The sequence below is a fragment of the Miniopterus natalensis genome, chromosome 14 (genome assembly GCF_054644295.1).
Source record: "Miniopterus natalensis isolate mMinNat1 chromosome 14, mMinNat1.hap1, whole genome shotgun sequence".
In the NCBI taxonomy this organism is placed as follows: Eukaryota; Metazoa; Chordata; class Mammalia; order Chiroptera; family Miniopteridae; genus Miniopterus; species Miniopterus natalensis.
In genome coordinates, this window is record NC_142094.1 from 20,793,893 (window position 1) to 20,813,105 (window position 19,213).

The 19,213-nt window shown below is 46.1% G+C and overlaps 1 protein-coding gene and 1 long non-coding RNA gene across 5 annotated transcripts in view; one reads left to right on the forward strand and one right to left on the reverse strand.

The window, feature by feature from the left end:
* The window catches only part of MICU1 (mitochondrial calcium uptake 1), a 142,930-nt gene extending 135,846 nt beyond the window's left edge, over positions 1 to 7,084 (forward strand). For all 3 annotated transcript variants that reach the window (XM_087824350.1, XM_016224047.2, XM_016224053.2), the window contains 2 exons: positions 2,102 to 2,191; positions 6,087 to 7,084. In XM_087824350.1, coding sequence (XP_087680476.1) covers positions 2,102 to 2,191; positions 6,087 to 6,247 — 251 coding nt within the window. In that variant the 3' untranslated portion in view covers positions 6,248 to 7,084. The remainder of the gene's footprint in view (positions 1 to 2,101; positions 2,192 to 6,086) is intronic.
* On the reverse strand, positions 43 to 19,165 carry LOC107545821 (uncharacterized). 2 transcript variants are annotated; one of them, XR_015715636.1, is made up of 3 exons: positions 19,123 to 19,165; positions 227 to 332; positions 43 to 94 (listed from the first exon to the last, which is right to left on the reverse strand). It is a non-coding gene; the product is annotated as an uncharacterized LOC107545821 (long non-coding RNA). The 2 variants fall into 2 exon arrangements; XR_001604066.2 differs by lacking the exon at positions 19,123 to 19,165 and adding an exon at positions 18,053 to 18,379.
* Positions 19,166 to 19,213: the final 48 nt, after the last annotated feature.

The window sequence follows — 19,213 nt, forward strand, 5'->3', positions numbered from 1 at the left end:
TTTAGAGGAAAGGGCCCATCTTCGTGGGGAGGAGGGGCACTCGGAACGTCAAGAGGAATTGGCAGTAGGCGCTCTGTCCTGAGCGAGGGAAGAGCTGGGCAAGAGAAAAAGAGGATCCTTATCAGTTAAGGCAAGTGTGAGGTTGACGTGAAATGTGGAACAAAGGAACAGTTAACAAAAAGCATACATGTTTATCTAATACACAAATACAGAAGTTTTGATCTACCTCTCAGAACACATTTCTGTAGCCACCGAGGTCAGTTCTGTGGGCGATCACAGCTTGAGAGCATCCAGTGTCCTCTGATCCGATTCAGCTTTCAGTGAGCAGTCTTCTGAAATGAATTTTGTTTCCTTAGTATATTTTCCAACTGAGAGGTATAATAACCAGCTGTTGCCATTTTAGTTCTCTAAATAGTTACTATTCTCATTACTGTTCTTGTAAATGCCCTTCTGATTTCTGCTCCTTCCCTGGGCAGTTTAGTTACCAGGAATCAGTTCTTCCTGGGCCAGCTGAGAAAATCAAGTGTCTAGACCTACAAGGCCACGTTTCTAAACCCTGGAACTTCTATAGTCGTGTAGGTGCCCCAGCTCCCCTTTCAGCAGTTAACCACATCTCATGAACACCCACCACAATAGTATTTTCTGCTTAAGTCTTTTATTTCCAGGGGATATTGATTCCTTCTTCACCCTAACTCACCCCTGGGAGGAAGGGCACTGTGAACAGTAACCCAAAGCTTCGGGAAAAGGGAACTGGATCTTCCCACCCTCCTGAGCAGCCTCGCGCCCCTCAAGCCAGAGTCTTTGAACACTAAGGTGCAGCCCAGCTTGCGGCCAGTATTACCTTTCCTCTACCCTTTGCCATACAAGATCCTCAGCTATTTCTGTATACCCCCACCCCCACCCCCAGAGTCTAGAAAACACCAATACACTGTTTTCTGCACCACTAAACCACCTCAGCAATTATCTTGAATGAGAAATTTAAATCAAATTAAATCTAAAGAGATCAAGCTACTCCTTCAGGTTCACACTGAATGTTGGTGGTGGAGCGAGGACTGGAGCTCAGGTCTGTGACTTCAAGCCCAGTTTCCCTCCTGCATCGCCTTGCGCCTCTGCATGGTTCTGGCATTTATATCGCTAACCTTGGGGGCACTGAATAAATGGAGGTGACAGGTGAAGCGAAAGAGCAAATGTAGAATAAATGACAAGAAAGAACTGAAGTTACAGGAATTAAGTAAGCAGAAAGGCACACTGACTCCAGTTTAAGTTCTCATTGCTTCTGGGTAGAAATTAATCCTTCTGTCTCCTCCGAGTTGTACCTCTTAAGAGTGTGTCTAGAAGCAATAGCATAATTTGTAATTTTATATACAGGGTGTCCCAAAAAATGTATACACACTCTGAATAATTATTAATTCTAATGGGTTAAATCTGAAAAAGAAACATCAGTTGAGCTGTTACGTGTGTATATATAAAATTTATAGATGTAGGTAGATCACGGTAAACGGGAGGAAAGGCAGTGGAAATCGCCTAGTCCTTCCTGGCTTATTTTGCGTGAGGACCCACTTCTCACATGATTGCTAGTGTTTAACAGTAAATGTCAGAAAATGAGAAAATGGCAAGAGAGAAGAGATTTTCTGCTGAGGTCGGGAAGAGACAGACAAAAAAGCCTGCATCCTGAACTAGGGAGACGGTGGGGAGGGGGAGGCCTGCTGCTCACCCCAAGGGGCAGAGTTAGAAGGACAGGCTGGTGGGGCGCAGGTAGGGGGAGGGTCAAGGAGCTCGTCCCTGGTCCCTGCAGGGGCTTCGCTGCCCGTCAGCAACCGCAACCGAAGGGCGAAGGGCGAAGGGCGAAGCCTCGTTGTCCTGAGAGGCGCCTCCTGCTCCTTTTGCTGGCTGGGGGTTCCCTTACTTTTGGTTTTCATGTTCTTTCCAGTGGGTTAGGGATTAAAAACCAAAATACCCTTTTCTTAAATATGACTTAAATACAGTTGAAAACTCTTCATTGTGACTGAGCAGTTTTATCCCTCCGCGCACCACCACCGTGTAGCGAGCAAAAGGCAAGCGCGTGCGCTGCGCTGATTCCGCGTCTTTCCTTCTTCCTCAGCGACCATGCAGCAGGTGGCCAGGACCGTGGCGAAAGTGGAACTGTCGGACCACGTGTGCGACGTGGTGTTCGCGCTCTTCGACTGCGATGGTGAGCGGGGCCCCGAGTCAGGCGGGAAACCCAGCCTGCCGCGCTGGCGGCGGCCCTTTCGGTGGCGCCCCGCCCCCCAGCCTGCCCCCCCCGGCCCGCCCCCCCGGCCCGCGCCCCCGGCCCGCCCCCCCAGCCTGCCCCCGGCCCGCCCCCCCAGCCCGCCCCCCCAGCCCGCCCCCGCCCCGCATCGGCGCGCAGCCCTCAGCGTCAGGATCTGAGACATGCCACCGGGGCCCGACTCGTGTTTTCCATTTCTTTCCGTAATTCCAAATTGCTTCTAGGTCTAAATTAATGCCTGACCATAAGGACCTTAAAAATGGAAACAATTCAACTATAGCAGTGTTTTAAAAGTCAAATAAACTCAAATATAAAAGCTTAAAAAAATAGAAACAAGAATATGGGCCCCAGCTTGCTGCTTAGTAGACTGGGAGCCCTCGAGGGCCTGGATGCGCCGGGGAGAAGGCGCCGCGCCGCCCGCACCTCCCAGGGCCCGCCTCGGTCGCGCTCCGCCCGGGCTGCTCCGCGCCCGCGTCGTCTCCCAGCCCCGTGGGCTGCCGTGACGCTGACGCCCATGTCCACGCTTCTCGGTGCTCACTGCCGAGCGGCTCACTTAGTCCTCCGGCCCCGGAGTTGTTCTTAGCCACATTTACAGATCAGGAAGCTGGGACTCGGGGTCGCAACGGCAGCAGTGGGTGGCACAGCCAGGATTCGAGGCCACGCTGTGCTGCCTGCCTGCCTCTGTGCCCTGTCGCCCCATTGCCTGCCCACCGTCAGGGCTCCTCGCTCATCTTCCCCCCGAGCGAGGCGAATGGGGTTCAAGGAGCAGCTCAAAAGCTGCTGCCCGCAGGGAACCTTCCGGCCTGGGCCCAGCATGATGTGTCACTCTGGGCCTGTCCTTCCTTAACTTGGTTCAGTTTGTCCACATTACTGCACGTTACACTCTGTCTGGCCCAACTTCCCTACTAAATTGTGAGCTTTTTAAAGAGTAGTTACAAGTCCTCTTCACCTTTGGACAACCCCCCCACCCCCACATAGGACCTCCGATAGTACTTTGCACATAACAGGTGTTTATTAACTTAAGGTACTTGTTATTAAGTTAAGCTCGAGTTATTTAAATCTGCCACCTGCACCCACAACTGAGGTCTGCATGAAAGGCAGCCCCACAGCTAGGACAAGGAAATGGCCCGCCCTCGGGTAGCAGTGGCTTGTTTGCTAGGCTGCCCCATCCAGTGTGATACCATTAGTTTCATGTGGCTATTTAAATTAAAATAAATTAAAATTAAATACACTTTAAAACTCAGTTCTTTGGTCCCTTTAGCCACATTTTAAGTGCTCAGTAACCGCAGGTGCCTCAATAGCACAGACTGAACAAGCATTTCCCTCATAGGAGAGGTTCTGAGGAAGAGCACTGCTGTAGAGAGGTTAATGTTCCCCTGACTTTTTTTTATGATTTTTGTTTTAGAGAGAGGAAGAGAGAGAGAAACAGAAACATCAGCGTGGGAAGCAAACATTGACCGGTTGCCTCACACAGGCATCCTGACCTGGGATCAAACCCCCACCTTTTCATGTATGGACAAGGCTCCAGCTGACAGCCACGCTGGCCAGGGCCCATCCCCAGATATTCTTACTCTAATCACATTTAGGTGGTTTTAGTTTTTTGAAAAAACATTTATTTTTATAATTTTTGAAGCCAGTATCTTAGAGCTGGTCTGTGAATATGGGAATAAAGGCAGCCACCCTCACAGTTCTGTTCTCCTAGGAGGGCCTGGGAAATTACTTTTGATTTTCTAGCGTTTTAGAAGCAGGCTCTGTCAATATCTACTTGAATCACCTTTAGAAAATCATTTAACACCTCCAGGGCTTACTTCCTTAATCTACAGAATAAGAAAGTATATATTAAATTAGAAAGCTGTTATTGTTACAAATTGGTAATTACAAAATAGTCATGGGGAGGTATTGTGTAGCACAGGGAATGCAGTCAATAATATTGTAATAACTATGTGTAGTGCCAGGTGGGCACTAGAATTATCGAGGGATCACTTCGTAAATTATGTAATTGTCTAACCACTATGCATACCCCCAAAACTAATATAAAACCACCACTGAGCCACGCCCAGCTGGGCAAAGCCATTGTTATTTCTACCAGTGCAAGGTCTTAGGTCAGTGTGAGAGGACAGAGGATTTGTTCGGCACAGAATTTAGTTACACTCATAGGTCACACATGCACCCAGATGACACTCAGTCATACACCTGGTTCAGAGGTAACAGCCATCCAGACTGGTCGGCTCCAGCCTCAGGGAAGCAGGAAATAAATCCCACAGTAGTTTGAATGAAATGGCATCAGATTTTTTCATCTAAAGGTTCTTTTTATATACAAAATATTAAGAATCTTGTCTAGACATTTTTGTCCTTTTAATTACATTCTTAGTAAGCCATATTATTGATAGCTTCAGCCCAGCCAGGCTACTTTGAAATTTTTTATATTGAAGTATAATATACATACAGAAAAGTGCAAATATCATAAGTGTACAGACTGATGAATTTTTTAAAACTGAACATACCTGTGTAATCACCATTATCCAGAAACATCACATTACCTGGACCACAGAGGCCCCCTGGCGCTGCCTTCTGGTCACTTCCACTCCCAAGGGTGGCCACTTTCCTGACTTCAGTACATGGTTTTGTTTGTTTAATCTTGCTGTGAGTTATCTCTGAGGCGGCCCATGCTCTCTTCAGCCAAAAAATGTGGACCAGTTTAGGTTTTCAGGTACTCTCTACAAAATTAAACCATTTATTCCCTCTTTCCACTCTCTTCCCAGACTGACCATTAGTAGAGAGGTCTGTTTGCTGGTGTCCTGTTGCCTTGTCACCACCAGTAATGGCTGCCGTTCTTTCAATCAGCAGACATTTAGTCCTGGGCATCTAGTCAAAGGGTGACTGCTTTCTACTATTGCAGTCGTTACTGTTCCATGTGACTTGAGAGGTGCTATTCAAGTTCTTTTCCAGACCTGAGAGTCTGTCACAGAAGAGGGTGGAATGGGAATCCTTGAGAAAATGGGCTCAATCCAAAGCCAGATTGTAGTTCTGATTTTCACCGTGAAAAGCCCTCATCTCTCACCTGGACTATTGTAACAGTGTCCCAACTGGCTCCCATACTCCACTTGTGCCACTCTCTGGTCCCTTCCCCATATATCCAGCCAAAGAAATCTATCCAAATGGGAATCTAACTACACTTCACCCCCTGCTTGCCGCCCTTTCCTGGCGCTCCACCACCTAGAAGGTGAAGTGCAAACCCTTTAACGGAAACTGTCTCCCGCCTCCTTAGTTTACTGGCCATGCTCCCCCAGCTCTGTGGTCCAGCAGCACCTACTCTAGTTGTCCGTCAGCCGCGCTGCTCCCGGCTCTGCCTGGAACACCTTCCATCTCACTCTCCTTTACTTGGCCAGGTCCTGTTCATCCTCTGGGATTCAACTTAAGAGTCAGCTCCAGGACGGCTTTATTGGAGCTGTGCCACCTCCAGCTCGGGTTAGACATCCTTCCTCTGCGCCCCAATAGCATCCTTTGTTTACCCCATTATGGCATTTACCACACTGTTGAGATAACGCATTTGTCTCTCCCACAACCTGGGAATATTTTCAGGGGACAAAGTCTTACCTCTTTATCCACAACACCTAGCACAGGACCTGACAAAATATATTCTCATTTAACTTTTGTCACACTAAACTGTCCCAGTTGCATGCAGCCAGAAACATGCAGAGCAAGCCAGTTCATTTAGGTCAAGAGAACTGAATTTGGTGGGAGAGAGCGGGGCTTACACCCCACATTGTGTGAACAACGGAATTTTCTGTCTTTGTTCCAAGGCCCCCGCTGATCCTGTGTTTGCCTCTTCCTCTAGGCAATGGGGAGCTGAGCAATAAAGAGTTTGTTTCCATCATGAAGCAACGGCTGATGAGAGGCCTGGAGAAGCCGAAAGACATGGGCTTCACCCGCCTCATGCAGGCCATGTGGAAATGTGCACAGGATACTGCCTGGGACTTCGCTTTGCCCAAACAGTAACCCAGAACAGCAAGAGGGGTCACCTTCTCCACCCCACCACCCTGCCGCTGGAGCGGAGCCTTGGTACAGCCCTTCCCGCTGCTGCTTCTGGAAGCAGTGACCCTTCCTTTGAGGAATGACTTCAGATTCAGCCAGTTTCCCTCTCCATCCTTCCCGTCCCGTGTTCTGCTGGGCTCTGATTCTGCCCAGTGACTGTCCCCATAGGTTCTCAAAAACATGAGGAAGTCCTACACACTCAGACTGTTGGCACCTCCAACAGCACCAGCACTTCAGCACCCTGTGGATGAAGATTACCCACCAACCCTGGGGAACACCCAGTTCTCGACTCCTTTTTGCTGTGGATTTATATTAACAAGAACATTCCTTGCTTTTTCTCCTGCTGGTGCTTTGAAGCTCCAAATTGGGAAACCTCTGGCAGGCAAAAGGAAGTCTGTGATGAAGGACAGTGAGGATGACTGGCCCGCCCTGAGCTGGCAGGAAGCCTGGGCCAGAGGAAGGGTCTGTCGGTCCCCGGCGTGGCTCTGAGGCCTGCTCCAGGAAGGTGATGTGCACCGTGGGAATGGAGCAAGATGTAGAGTTTAAAGCAGCTGTTTACTGGCTCTCTCCACTCCCTTCTTTTGCTCTCAGGCTCCCTAAGAAGACTCCACCACAACTCTGGGCTTAATGAGTAGCAGTGATCGAGTTCATACCCCCTGCAAGTGCCATTTCCCTCCAGGAATGTGCCTCTGAAGCTGAGGCCTGCTCAGAGCCCGTTTGCCCTGTGTCTTGAACACTTGTAAAATATCACTTTAATTATAACAGTTGGCAATAAACCCCCAAAGGCTGTTGTCTCCTTTACTTTAGGATTCTCTGGGGCCCTCTTCATTTCACTTTTCCACTGGGTTTGCTATCCCGCTGGCAGACCTGTTTTCTTTCCACCAAAGTCTGGTTCTTCCTGTTGAAAGGCCACTTTAGGCACAAACAAGAGGTGAGGGCATTTGGAGGTTATTGGTGGTGTCAGCGGCAAAAACGGCACCAGGTGTTAGACCTCAATTCAGCAAACTCAGTACCCAAGTTCTAGCTGAGAAAGCATTCAGAGCCAAGACTCTAAGAGAAAGTTTATTTAGAAAGTCACTGAGGTAGAAGGAATGAGCCACAGAAGAAGTGGGCTCAGGAAACAAGGCAAAAGAAAGGCCCTTTGAGCTTAGGGGAGAGAGGTAAGGAAAAGGAGCCTGGAGTAAGGGGGTGGGGAAAGGTGCAGCGTGCTCCATAGAGAGCCGAAGCTGGGTCCTCTACCCTAAGGGCTTTTAAGGGTGGGATCTCAATAGGATATACATCGGCTTTCCAGGTGTGTCCTTTCAGGACCGTGGTCTCCGCTGATTGGCCAGTACTAGGGGTCATTAGTCAGTGCAGCTGGTCCTGAGGTCAGCCATGGCATTGCTTATCTGGTTTTGCTGCTTTTCTAGGCCTGCAGCTGAAACACAAATGAGGCCTAGATGTATTTGATGCGGGTCAGAACCTCATTGTCCAGGGGACTTAATGCTTAAGGGCTATTCTCTGGCCCCCTTGTTCGTTCCTCCTCAAAGGGAGTCTAACCCCCATGACTAGCAACAAGCCAGGAGAGGAATAGTCAGGGGAGGGTCCAAACCTCATGACCAGCGATATGCTGGGGGAGGAAAGGTTACCCTGGGGGCGAGGTCCTTGTTTTCCCAGATTTTTCTGTTGCTAGGCACCCAGAGCTTTCTGCCCGTGACCTTCTGTACCTGGCCTGCAGTCCTTGCTCTGCTCATGTCTGCCTAACTGCCTACCACAGTGGCATTGTCCCAGCATAGCTTGGACAGCTCATCCTGGGCAAACATACATGTCCTTGATTACTCATACCCCACAATAAGGAACTAGGATGGGGTGGTGGAGTATATGAGAAATCATCTGGAATGGTTTTAATAACCATAGCAACCAGTGTTTTATATGGACTCAACTCTGCCACTAACTCAGTGTGGCCTTGAGGAAGCAAGTAATTTCCCATCTGTTTCCTCCACTGTAAAATGACAGATAGGGTTGAGCTCAGTAGGCTCTAAGGTTTCTTCCAGGTCTCAAAGCCTCTCGTTTTCCTCCAGAATTCCTGCAGTTTCCAGAACCTCCAGGTAGTGCCTCCTGGCGTAATTGTCTCGAGTCCAGTGTAACAGAACTCACCACACCAAAAACCCAGTGCCTCCTGCAAGGCCTGGAAGTTGGTAGGGAGTGCTTATCAGGCAAAAAGAGCAGAGGCCTAGGTCTGCACCTGTGGCTCCAGGATAGTACCAACCCCAGCATTTTCTCCAGGGCTACTGAACAACCTTACTTCTAACATCCTTTCTGGGAGCAGATTAGATTCTCTCTCAAAGGAGTTTGCCACTCATCTACTTCATCTGTCCTCCGCTCTTTCTTTTCTTGGGGTATGTATTCCTGATACCCAAGTGTAGCCTTTGCCTTGCTCATTGCCCCAGGGCTGAGGCATCAGCAAAATGTGAACTTTTCTTCAAATTGTCCCAGAATCCCAAAATCACTCTTTCCCAGATCCTTGTTTCCACTTGGAAGAGAAGTTCAATGCACACACTCTATGGGACATTTATTCCCCTACGAGAAGAGATCTGCTGAGTGGCCTGGGTTCACTGAAGCTGGAAGCCGGAGCACAGCAGGAGAGGGCAAGGATCTCACCTGTAACATCTTGGAACCCAGGGGCAAGGGCACCTATCACAGGCACATGCAATTCCACCTGAACTCCATTAGCTCCTAGGAGCACCTGAAGAAGCGAGGAGGTCCAGGTGCTCAAGAAGACAGGGCGGCCGCACTTTGGCACAACAGGGTAAACGTGCAGATGACAGGTACAAGCCAAGTCACCCAGAAGAGGCCAGGGTCCTTCAAGGAAGTCCTTGAACGAGGCAGCATGAGTAAGCTGAGAGGATTCTGGTAGGCAGAGTTTGGGGGTAGGCTAGAAGCATTTGGAAATACAAAAGGCTGACTAGTGCTGCTCTTTTTATTCAAATTTTTTTTTCTACCTAAATGACCTTCCCCTCCACCTTCAAGAGGCTCAAACTGTCCCCTCCAGAAGCCCTCCTTGGCCCTCTTCGCACATGACTCGAAGCCCCTCCTTTGCTTCCCAAGGATCACTTGCCCATCCACAACAACACTGCTGTAATTCTATGTAATCCTTGTGAGACTGTCACCACAGAGCTCAGACCCAAAGCAGTAACACAATCAAACAGTGTAAAAGCTCATTTAAAAATAACTCTGACAGTGTTAAAGTGATACTAGCAGTGCCTCAATGCGTTCCTCCCACACACCCGCAGCCATTCTCTACTTTTGTTCTCTAATTTCTTTTAAAAAACAGTTCTAGCCCATAGGCTTTGGGGAGGGAAGGACTCAGGGTACCCAGGCTGCTGGGCTTCCTTGACCTTGGACTCAGCATCATCCACAAGGACAAGCAGGAAGAATATGGAGAGAGTCACTCAGGGCAACGGGCTTAAGAACATGCACGCTCTTAAAAATCATTTTAGTAGCTTTTAGTGTCCCCCTTCGTTTTAGCTCTAGCTATGCACTTCAACCAATTAAGAGTCTAAGACAGAGGAGAAGTCCAGGCAACGGCTGCTACCAGACAGGCAAGAAGGAACTGAGTGGCATGGGCCCAAGAGCCAGCCTGACCAGAGCATCCTCTGAAGCCGCTCAGAAAAGGAAGGAGGGAGCAGGCAGTGTTCAGCTCTCAGGCTTCAGGTGCCACCTACTGGCAAGAAGGCTTAGTGCAGGGGCTCACTGGTCAAGCAGGGGAAGGTGGCAGCCTAGTCCCAGCTCTGCCCCTAGGAATAGGCCTCCCAGGGAACTGGTGGCATGGGGCCGGGTGGGGTGATCATCCACAGATGGACCATAATCGTGAAGAGCGACTCCATGGATACCATTATCACTGAGGTGAAGAAAGGAGTCTGGTATTGTTCTTGGTGACTCTAGAATGGGAACTTTTACCAGCACACGAAAGGGTATGAGTCACTATTCATTCTATAACTTTTTACTAATCACCTACTATGTGCCAGGCAATCAACAAGGTCTTCAAGGAGTTTGCATTCTAGTGAAGGAAACAGAGAAAAGAATAAGGCTTAGTTCTTTCAACAATAAAGATAAATTTTAAAAAAAAAAAAGCAATAAAGCTAAGTACAGGCTGCTGTGAGAGCACTTGGAGAAGCAGAAGGGCCATGTAATCCAGATTTCGGAGTTCAAGGCAGGCTTGCAGAGGAAAGGCTTGTTTTTAACTTAAAAAAAAAATTTAAAAAAAGGAGACCTGAGTGTTAAGAAGGAGTTAACACTGGGGAGGAGTTACAGAGGGTACAGAGTGTACAAAGTCCAAAGGCAAAAATGAGTGTTTCTGGGAACAGAAGTTCTAGGGAGTGTCCAGTACAGGTTGGGGTGATTTTTGGAACCCAAGGATTAAGATGGTGCCTCTGTTAACAAATTTGTCTGGAATACAATGTTGGTTAGACTCAGTCCAAAGGTTATTTTGCCCAGATCTAACATTCCAAAGGTTTGAGGAGTAAGACATGCAAGGCACTTCTTTTCAGATAGCAGCTCCAACTTCATTGTGATGTGGTTTGGTTTATGTTGTTTTACACACCTTTTTGGGTTTTATCTGTGAGGTTCATATACTTACTTATTTACATAGGGCTTTTGGAATATTATGTATTGAAAAAAATTATCACAACATCTGGAGGTCATAAACCCCTATTAGGGTATGTTTCCAGAAAGATGTTCTAATCATGCCTAGGTCATCCTGTCCCTTTGGCCACGATGGTCAAGGAGGAAGTAGACATTTTCACAGGTAGGAATAATCGAATTATCAGTGAAAATATAAACCAATAGGTTCTAGGTCATTTGGGGCTGGTCTCTTGAGCATGCAAGTCAGTTAGGGCAAAAGAGTACCCAAATTCCATTTGCACTGTGATTTGAGGAGTGAAAGGCACCACACAGGGAGAGGAGTAAAGAGCAGAGGTGAGAAAAAGAAATTCCTGGAGCTTTCCCTTTGGTCTTCAGTGCCTTTCTGAAGGCTACACCTGCCCTTAGGATCCAAAAGTACCCTCACTGGAAAACAGTGTGCAGTTTCAGAAGCTGTATATTTATGTAACATAAACTTTTTCATTTATTTATTGTCTTTTTGTTTTTAGAATGTAAAATTAATGTTGAATCAGAATAAAGGTAAGGGAGAGACTATATGTATGATCCATGCATCTATGCAAGGAAAGTTATTTTAAAGTGAAGTTATTTTTTAACTCTCACCCAAGGACATGCTTAAGAGAGACAGAGAAACATTAATCTATTGCCTTCAGCATGTGGCCGACTGGGGATCAAACCCTCAACCTAGGTATGTGCCCTGACCAGGAATTGAACTGGCAACCTTTTGGTGCACAGGATGACACTCAACCAACTGAGCCATTCCAGCCAAAGAAATGTATTTTATTAATAAAACCAGCACTGGCTACATCATGTGCTACCTTAATAATTACTTTAAATAAAAATCAAGATATACTCAACTATTACTATATTAAAATAGTCTCTCAATAGAAAAAAAAGAATTAAGATGGTGGTGATTCACACACACACACACACAAATATGTGTGTGTGTGTGTGTGTGTGTGTGTGTGTGTGTGTGTGTGTGTATAAAAATAAGTAAATATAATACATATGGGCGCCCTAGCCAGTTTTGCTTAGTGGTTAGAGGGTCAGCCTGCAGACTAAAGAGTCCAGGGTTCGATTCTGGCCAAGGGCACATACCTCGGTTGCAGGCTCAATCCCTGGCCCCGGTCAGGGTGCATGCAGGAGGCAACCAGTTGATGTGTCTCTCTCACATTGATATTTCTCTCTCTCTCCCCCACCTTCCACTCTCTCTGAAAACCAATGGAAGAAATATCCTCAGGTGAGGATTAAAAAAAAATACATATGGGCATTTTAAAACACTTAAAACTCATAGGTTATAGAAAAATATGATGGGAATTTTAAAATGCTTAGAACTGAATATGGTAATGAAAATTATAGATATTAAAACTTGTAGGACATAGATAAAGGGAAAACTATAAACTTATTAACAAGTTCCATACTATTTACAGGAGATGGGCTGACAATTAATAAGCTAAGTATTTGCCTCAAGAAATTGGAAAAAGAACATATTAAAACCCAAACCAAAAAAAGCAAAAATAAGTAATATAAATTTTTAAATGCATATAACTAGTTACAAAAGCAGTTTAAAAATAATATTGGGAACAGTATTATGCCAATTAATTTGAAATGGATAGTTTCCTAGAAAATATAATTTGCCAAACAGACACAAGAGAAAATTAAAAACCTGAATAGACTATAACTATAATAAATTGAATCGGTAGTTAAAAATCTACTTATAACAAAAAAAACACCAAACCCAGATGGCTTTATCTGAAAGTGAAAAAAAACAAAAACAGTAGAACCAGAGCCTGTAGGACCCTCTAAGCCCCAATAAAGAGTTTGGATTTTTATCTTAATGATAATTAGGAACCATTAAAGGATTTTAAGCAGGAATATGACATATGAGCTTTGCATCTTTGAATGAAGACTTTGCCTGCAATGCCACAGGTCGACTGGCATGGGATCAAGGTTGAAGACTGCTATAATAATCCAGTTAAGAGATGCTAGAAGCCCTAGATGGTGTGGCTCAATTGGTTGGAGCGTCTTCCCATACATGGACAGGTTGCAGGTTCTATTCCCAGTCAGGGTACATACCCAGGTTGCAGGTTTGATCCCCGGTTAGGGTGCATATGGACTGATGTTTCTGTCTCACATCAATATTTCTCTCTCTTTAAAACAAAAAACAAAACAAAACAAAAATCAAAAGAGATGCTTGGGGTGGGGGGCAAGGGTAGTTTAACCAAAGAATTTATATGCATATATGCATAACCAATGGACACAGACAAAAGTACAGTGAATGGCTGGGGGACAGGTGCAGGGTAGAGGGGGTCGGGGGGGGGGGGGGGAGACTTCTGTGATACTTTCAACAATAAAGATAATTTTTAAAAAGAGGGAGAGATGCTAGAAGCCTGGAGTAAGGAGATGGCTGCAGAGTTGGACAGCTGGTAACAGATTTGGGAGATGTTTAGGTCAGGCTTAGGGGTAGGGATGGGAACATATAAATTGGAGGATGCAGGTTTGGGTCGAGGAGGATGAGGCCCCTGAGACACATCCTGGTATAACTATCTAGTGGGTAGTTAGACATAAGAATCTGGACCCAGGAAGGGGGTTAGAGGGAAGATATGGTTTGGGAATCCTGGAAACCTGGGTTCTCCCAATTTCAACACCAACTAACCATGAACACATAAAGTCTGAGTCAGTTTCCCGACTGTAAAATACTAATACCAGCTCCATCTCTTCCCCATGGGAGGCTGAGAATAGACACCATCGAAGTGAACAGACTTTGAATCAAAAAAACCTACACATGGTGGGATATCCATGAGGCAGACAAGTTTGGGAGAAAGGGCTGCAAGTACCCTATGCTCTATCTCTCCAGTTTCCAGCCTCTGGCCCTCCCTCGGTGTCCAGAGCGCCTTCTCTAGGGAGAAAGAGAGCAAAGGACTAAAATGAAGATCCAAAGATGCTATGGGGAAATATTCATGTGTTCATTCAAAAAATAATTTATTGAAGCTCAAATTGAAAAGTGAATTACTTATCAGTCATTTACACTCTTCAGTGTTTAGTTTTTTGTTTTGTTTTTTAGCCTCACCTAAGGATATTTTATCCATTGCTTTTGAGAGAGTGGAAGGGTGAGAGAAAGAGGGTGGCAGACATCAATGTGAGAGAGACACATCGACTGGTTGCCTCCCACACATGTCCCAACCAGGGCCAGGGATCAAGCCTGCAACACAGGTACATGCTCTTGGCTGGAATCGAACCCAGGACCCTTCCATCCATGGGGCGACACTCTAACCACTGAGCAACCGGCTAGTGAGAGATTTAGGTTTTCTTTTTTTTTTTTTACAGGTAAACATTCACATGGTTCCAAAATCAAGCTCACATGAAAAGGCACACAGCTCCCACAGCTGCACATAGTCCACTGTTCACCACAGTTTAACCAGTAAGGGCAGTTTCTTCAGGGGGAGATTCTGAAGCCTGGAGCTCTCTGAAAGGAAGACCTTGGTGGGTCACATTTGGAGGCACCAAGGGACACTGGGGAGCCAAAGAGCAAAAGAGCAAAGGACAAGTGGGGGATACTCCACTGACTTGGCCATTCTATCTGAAGCCTTAGAAAGGAACATATCCCTCAGGCTAGCTCAGGAAAACTCCAGATACTGTTTGGGGAGGAAAACCCGTCTCTGGGATTCATTTATTCAACAAATATGTATTGAGCCCATATTAGGTACCAGGGCCTGTGCTCAGGCCACAGGGACCATGAAGGCAAGATCTCCATTTTGGTTTAGCTGGAGACAGGTGTGCCCACTGTGTAGGGCAGTGAAGGCGGGTGTCCATGGAGGAGCCAGGCTTAAGTGCTATGGGGAAATCAAAGCAGGGAGAGTTCACGGAGGAGGAGACCCTTTCTCAGGCTCAGACCTTGGCTCAGGTGTAAACCCCCCCCAGAGCTTTTCTAACCCTACAGGCCCAACTAGCAGCTCCCTCTTCTGAGCCTCCTCTGGTTACACACAATCCCACTGTGGTACTTACCACACTGTCCTCCAATTCTCTCACTGTCTATCTCCCTTACCAGACTGTGAGCTCCCTGATGTCAGTTCTGTCCTTTGTGGTGGTATCTCTGAATCCCTAAAGCTCTGCACAGGGCCTGGCTTTCAGGACAGAGTATCGAATGGATTCTACCTCTTCATAGGGAAGAAGAAACGTAAACTGAGCCCAGAGGAACAAGTTAGACTTGGACACATGGAAAAGATCATGAAGGAGGGCAGGCAGGCAGGCAGGCAGACAGGGGTGGGTGAAGTGTCTTAGTAGAGATGGGAAGGGACAATAGCAGATTCAAGCATGTTAAGGTCAGACTGTGAATTCCTGGTGTCTCCAGAAGAGAGAAATGTGGAAGCCAGTGGTCACCTAATACAAGAGTGGTTTCACCTCTGGGAGCAAAATGAGGAGATACTGAGTTTCACAGGAAGATTCATTTTCCCAGTGACTTCTCCTGGGCACCTGTGGCTGGAATTAAGAATTTTGTCTCTTTTTGAGCCTCACCCTCCCACAAATAACATGACCCCAGCCAGTCAAATGAGAAGTTTCCAATATTTTCCTTAGATCAAAATCATGACATCTCGTCCTGGCCAGTGTGGCTCAGTTGGTTGGAGTGTCGTCGCAGTCAGGGCACATCCTCAGGTTGTGGGTTCCATCCCCAGTCCCGGCATGTGCAGGAGGCAACCGATCGATGTCATCAGATGACATCAATGTTTCTCTCTCTCTCCCTTCCTCTCTCTAAAATCAATTTTAAAAAATGAAATAAAAATCATGACATCTCAACTTCAAGAACTATCAAGGAGAAACTGTAATTTCAGATTATCCCTGACATACCTGTCCCATTATTAAGCAAAATTTATAGACCAAGGACCATAATGTTTAACATAAACTGAGCAGGAGTGTGGCTCTCTTCCTGGCCTTTGGACTGAGAGGGACCCACAGAAAATAAGATTGCTTCAGGACAAAAACAATATACCCAGTTTGACTAAGATCTATAAGAAAGGTAGGCCCTGGGAGTGTGGCTCAGTTGGTGGACGTACACCAAAAGGTTGCGGGTTCAATCCCGGTCAGGGAGCAACCAATCAATGTTTCTCACATCAATATGTGTATGTGTCTCTCTCTTCCTCTCTCTCTAAAATCAATAAACATAGCCTCCAGTAAGCATTAAAAAAAAGAGAGAAAGAAAGAAAAGAAAAGTAGGGAGTAATAACATGGAGGTTGGTCGGACCAGCATTATAATCCCTCCTAAAACAACAAAGAGTTGTTTAGAAATAGTTTAGAGACCCAGCTCAGTAGCAGAGAGGAGGGAAGGCGAAAACAGGCATAAACAGGCTACCACACACACTCAGTCTGCCTCTCCAGATCCTTTAGTGCTCCAGACCCTGCCAGCCAAGTCAAGTTACTAATCACAGACTCAAAATTTAAATAAGATTTTGTCACTTGTATGCATTGAGGGAAAAGAAAGGAGGGCTTACCAGCCAGTAGCAGGGCAATCACAGTCCAATTCCTTAACACAATGAAATTACAGGCCTCCTTTACACGAGTGCCTTCTTCACAAAGTAAAGAACCTCTAGTCAGCCAGAGAAGAGGGGCCTCATAATACTCAGAAAATGGAAGAGACCTCACAATACTTAGCAGTATGGACAAAAAAGGGGCACTATAATAAATCTATAAACTCCTAACTAGGCAGGTCATGGTGGGTGGCCTCAGGCCCCAAACTTCAATAGTAAAAGGTTATCTTTGCTCTAAGCAAGCCCTGTCCATTGTTTTTGTGCGCCTAGGTTTACATACCTTTAATACGCCTTTTTCAGACCTCTAGGAAGCTAACCACCCTTAAGAGCTCATAGTCTTGTTAACTATCCAGCAATCCAATCCTTGCCTTGCTTTCTCCACCTTCATATAATCTTCCTTATGTTCCCTCCTTAATTCCAAATGCATAAAAGAAACTGCAAAACTGTCCTCCGGAACATCTAAGATCCTGCTTCCCGGCAATGTTATCAGTTTGGCTCAAATAAACTCTCATAAAAATCCTCTACAGTTTTGGACGTCTCTTACATCAACAGCACAAAAGAGTTGCAGTCCTAAGTCAACAAACCTCAGAGAGGCTATCTTGAAACGAGTCCCAGTGTTTATTCATTAAGGACCTATCAATTTTTAAAGAGTTTAACTTTCTCTAAGTGTAAGGCTCTCTCGGTAAGGAGGGGCTGATTTCTTCACCAGGATACTGTGTCAGGCCTGCGTGGAGTCGTAAGAGTTTGCATTGGGAAAGGAACAGTGGGAATGGAAAGGAAGGTTGGATGTAAAGAAATTTCCAAGGAGTAGCATGTGTAGCCAAGGAGGCCATGGCCTTGCTTCTTAGTACACTGAGAAAATAAAAACTACCCGAAAAGAATTTCCTCGTGTTCCTACTTGCAAACTTACCAGCTGGCCTGCCTGTACCTAGCCATACTCTTCCCTCCTAAAAATCAATGAGTTGTCCACACAGCTAACTAAGACCATCCCCTCACTTGTGCCCCAGATCCCATCTCTGTCTACTCCTATAATTGTCTGCTTTCTTTACTGCATTCCCATTCAAATAATTCCTATCACAGAGTGCTATAATATATCCCATCTTAAAAAAAGAAAACAAACTTCCCTACATTCCTCTCTACTACCAATCCATTTCCCCCTCACTCTCTTGAATCCATTCCCATGGGGTTTTTTTAATATAGTATATTTATTTTTATTGATTTTTAGAAAGAAAGGGAGGGGGGAGAAACATCGATGTGAAAGCGTAACATCGACAGACTGCCTCCTGCAAGGCCCCCTACTAGGGACTGAGCCCGAAACCATGGTATGTGCCCTGACAGGGAGTCGAACCGGCAACCTCTTAGTGTATGGGTTGACGCCCAACCAACTGAATCACACTGGCCAGGGCCACTCCTGCTGGATATTCACCTCTACCATCCATTGAGAGAAATCTTATCAAGGTCACCACTGACCTCCACCTTGTCAAATCCACTGGTCATTTCTCAGTCCTCATAATGCTTGGCCTCTTTGCATGGTTTGCCAAAGTTTGACCCCTCCCTCCCTCTTGAAACATTTGTTTCACTTGGCTTCTGAAATAACTAATTTTCTTACCTGGCAGAGCTGCTGCTTCATTCTCCTCTCCTGGATTCTCCTCTTCTTCTAGATCTCTAAACAGTGAGTGTCACAGGGCTCAGTAACCAGACTTCCACTCTATCTACACTCACTTCTTTGGTGCATTTAGTCCTATAGCTTTAAATACCATTTTATATACAATGATAATTTCCAAAATTATATTTCCAGCCCCATCTTCTTCCCTAAACCATACATATGTACAACTCTCTACTCTACATTTTCACTTGATTCTAAAAGGCATCACAAACTAAATCAAGCATTTCGTATTCTCCCTACCAAGGTGCTGCTCTGTCTTCCCTCAATCTTGGCAAATGGAAACTCTGTTCTTCCATTTACCAAAAATCTTGGAACCATCCTGACTCCTTTCTTTCCCTCATATCCCACATCCAATCCATTAGCAAAATCATTTTGATTGTGTCTACAAAATATATCCAGAATTTGGCTACTTCTTACCACCTCCACCCTCGCTCTGTCCAAGTTACCACTAATTCTCACCTGGATTATAGCAGCAGCCTCTTCTCACCTCTAGTGGCCTCTCTTACCAAAGCCTGCTTGAGAGGCCAAACAATAAAGGACTGAGAAATAACCAAGGGATTAGGCAATGTGGGTCATTGGTGACTTGCCTTCACTGGGATGGTAGGCATGAAAGCCCGATAGCTGAACTGAATTCCACTCTATAGTGAAATCCTACATGCCCCCTTTAGTGAGTTCTCCTTGCTGATCCTGTAATAACTTGGCAAGTAAAGTTCCTGGCTCAGAGCCTTTTGTATTTGTTCTTCCTTCTGCCTGGACCACCCTTCCTCCAGAATTCAGGTTTCTATTAAAACAACGGTTCTGAGAGATTCCATCGGGCCATTTTAAATAGTACCTTCTACTCTCTATCCCTTTACTTTTTCTTCATACATTTACCACTATCCGAATATATCCATTCCTTGGATGTCTCCCCATCCTCCTACACACACGGGAACGGAAGCTCCGTGAGGGCAGGGCCTTTGTTTGGTGCCCTGCTGTATACCCGCCACGGCGCACAGCGGGCTCTCCATAAATACCTGTTGAATGAGTAAAAGACCTTCGCCCGAAACGCAGTTACTGCCAAGAACTTGCAGCCCACCCAACTTTAAGACCTCTGCCTACAACCCT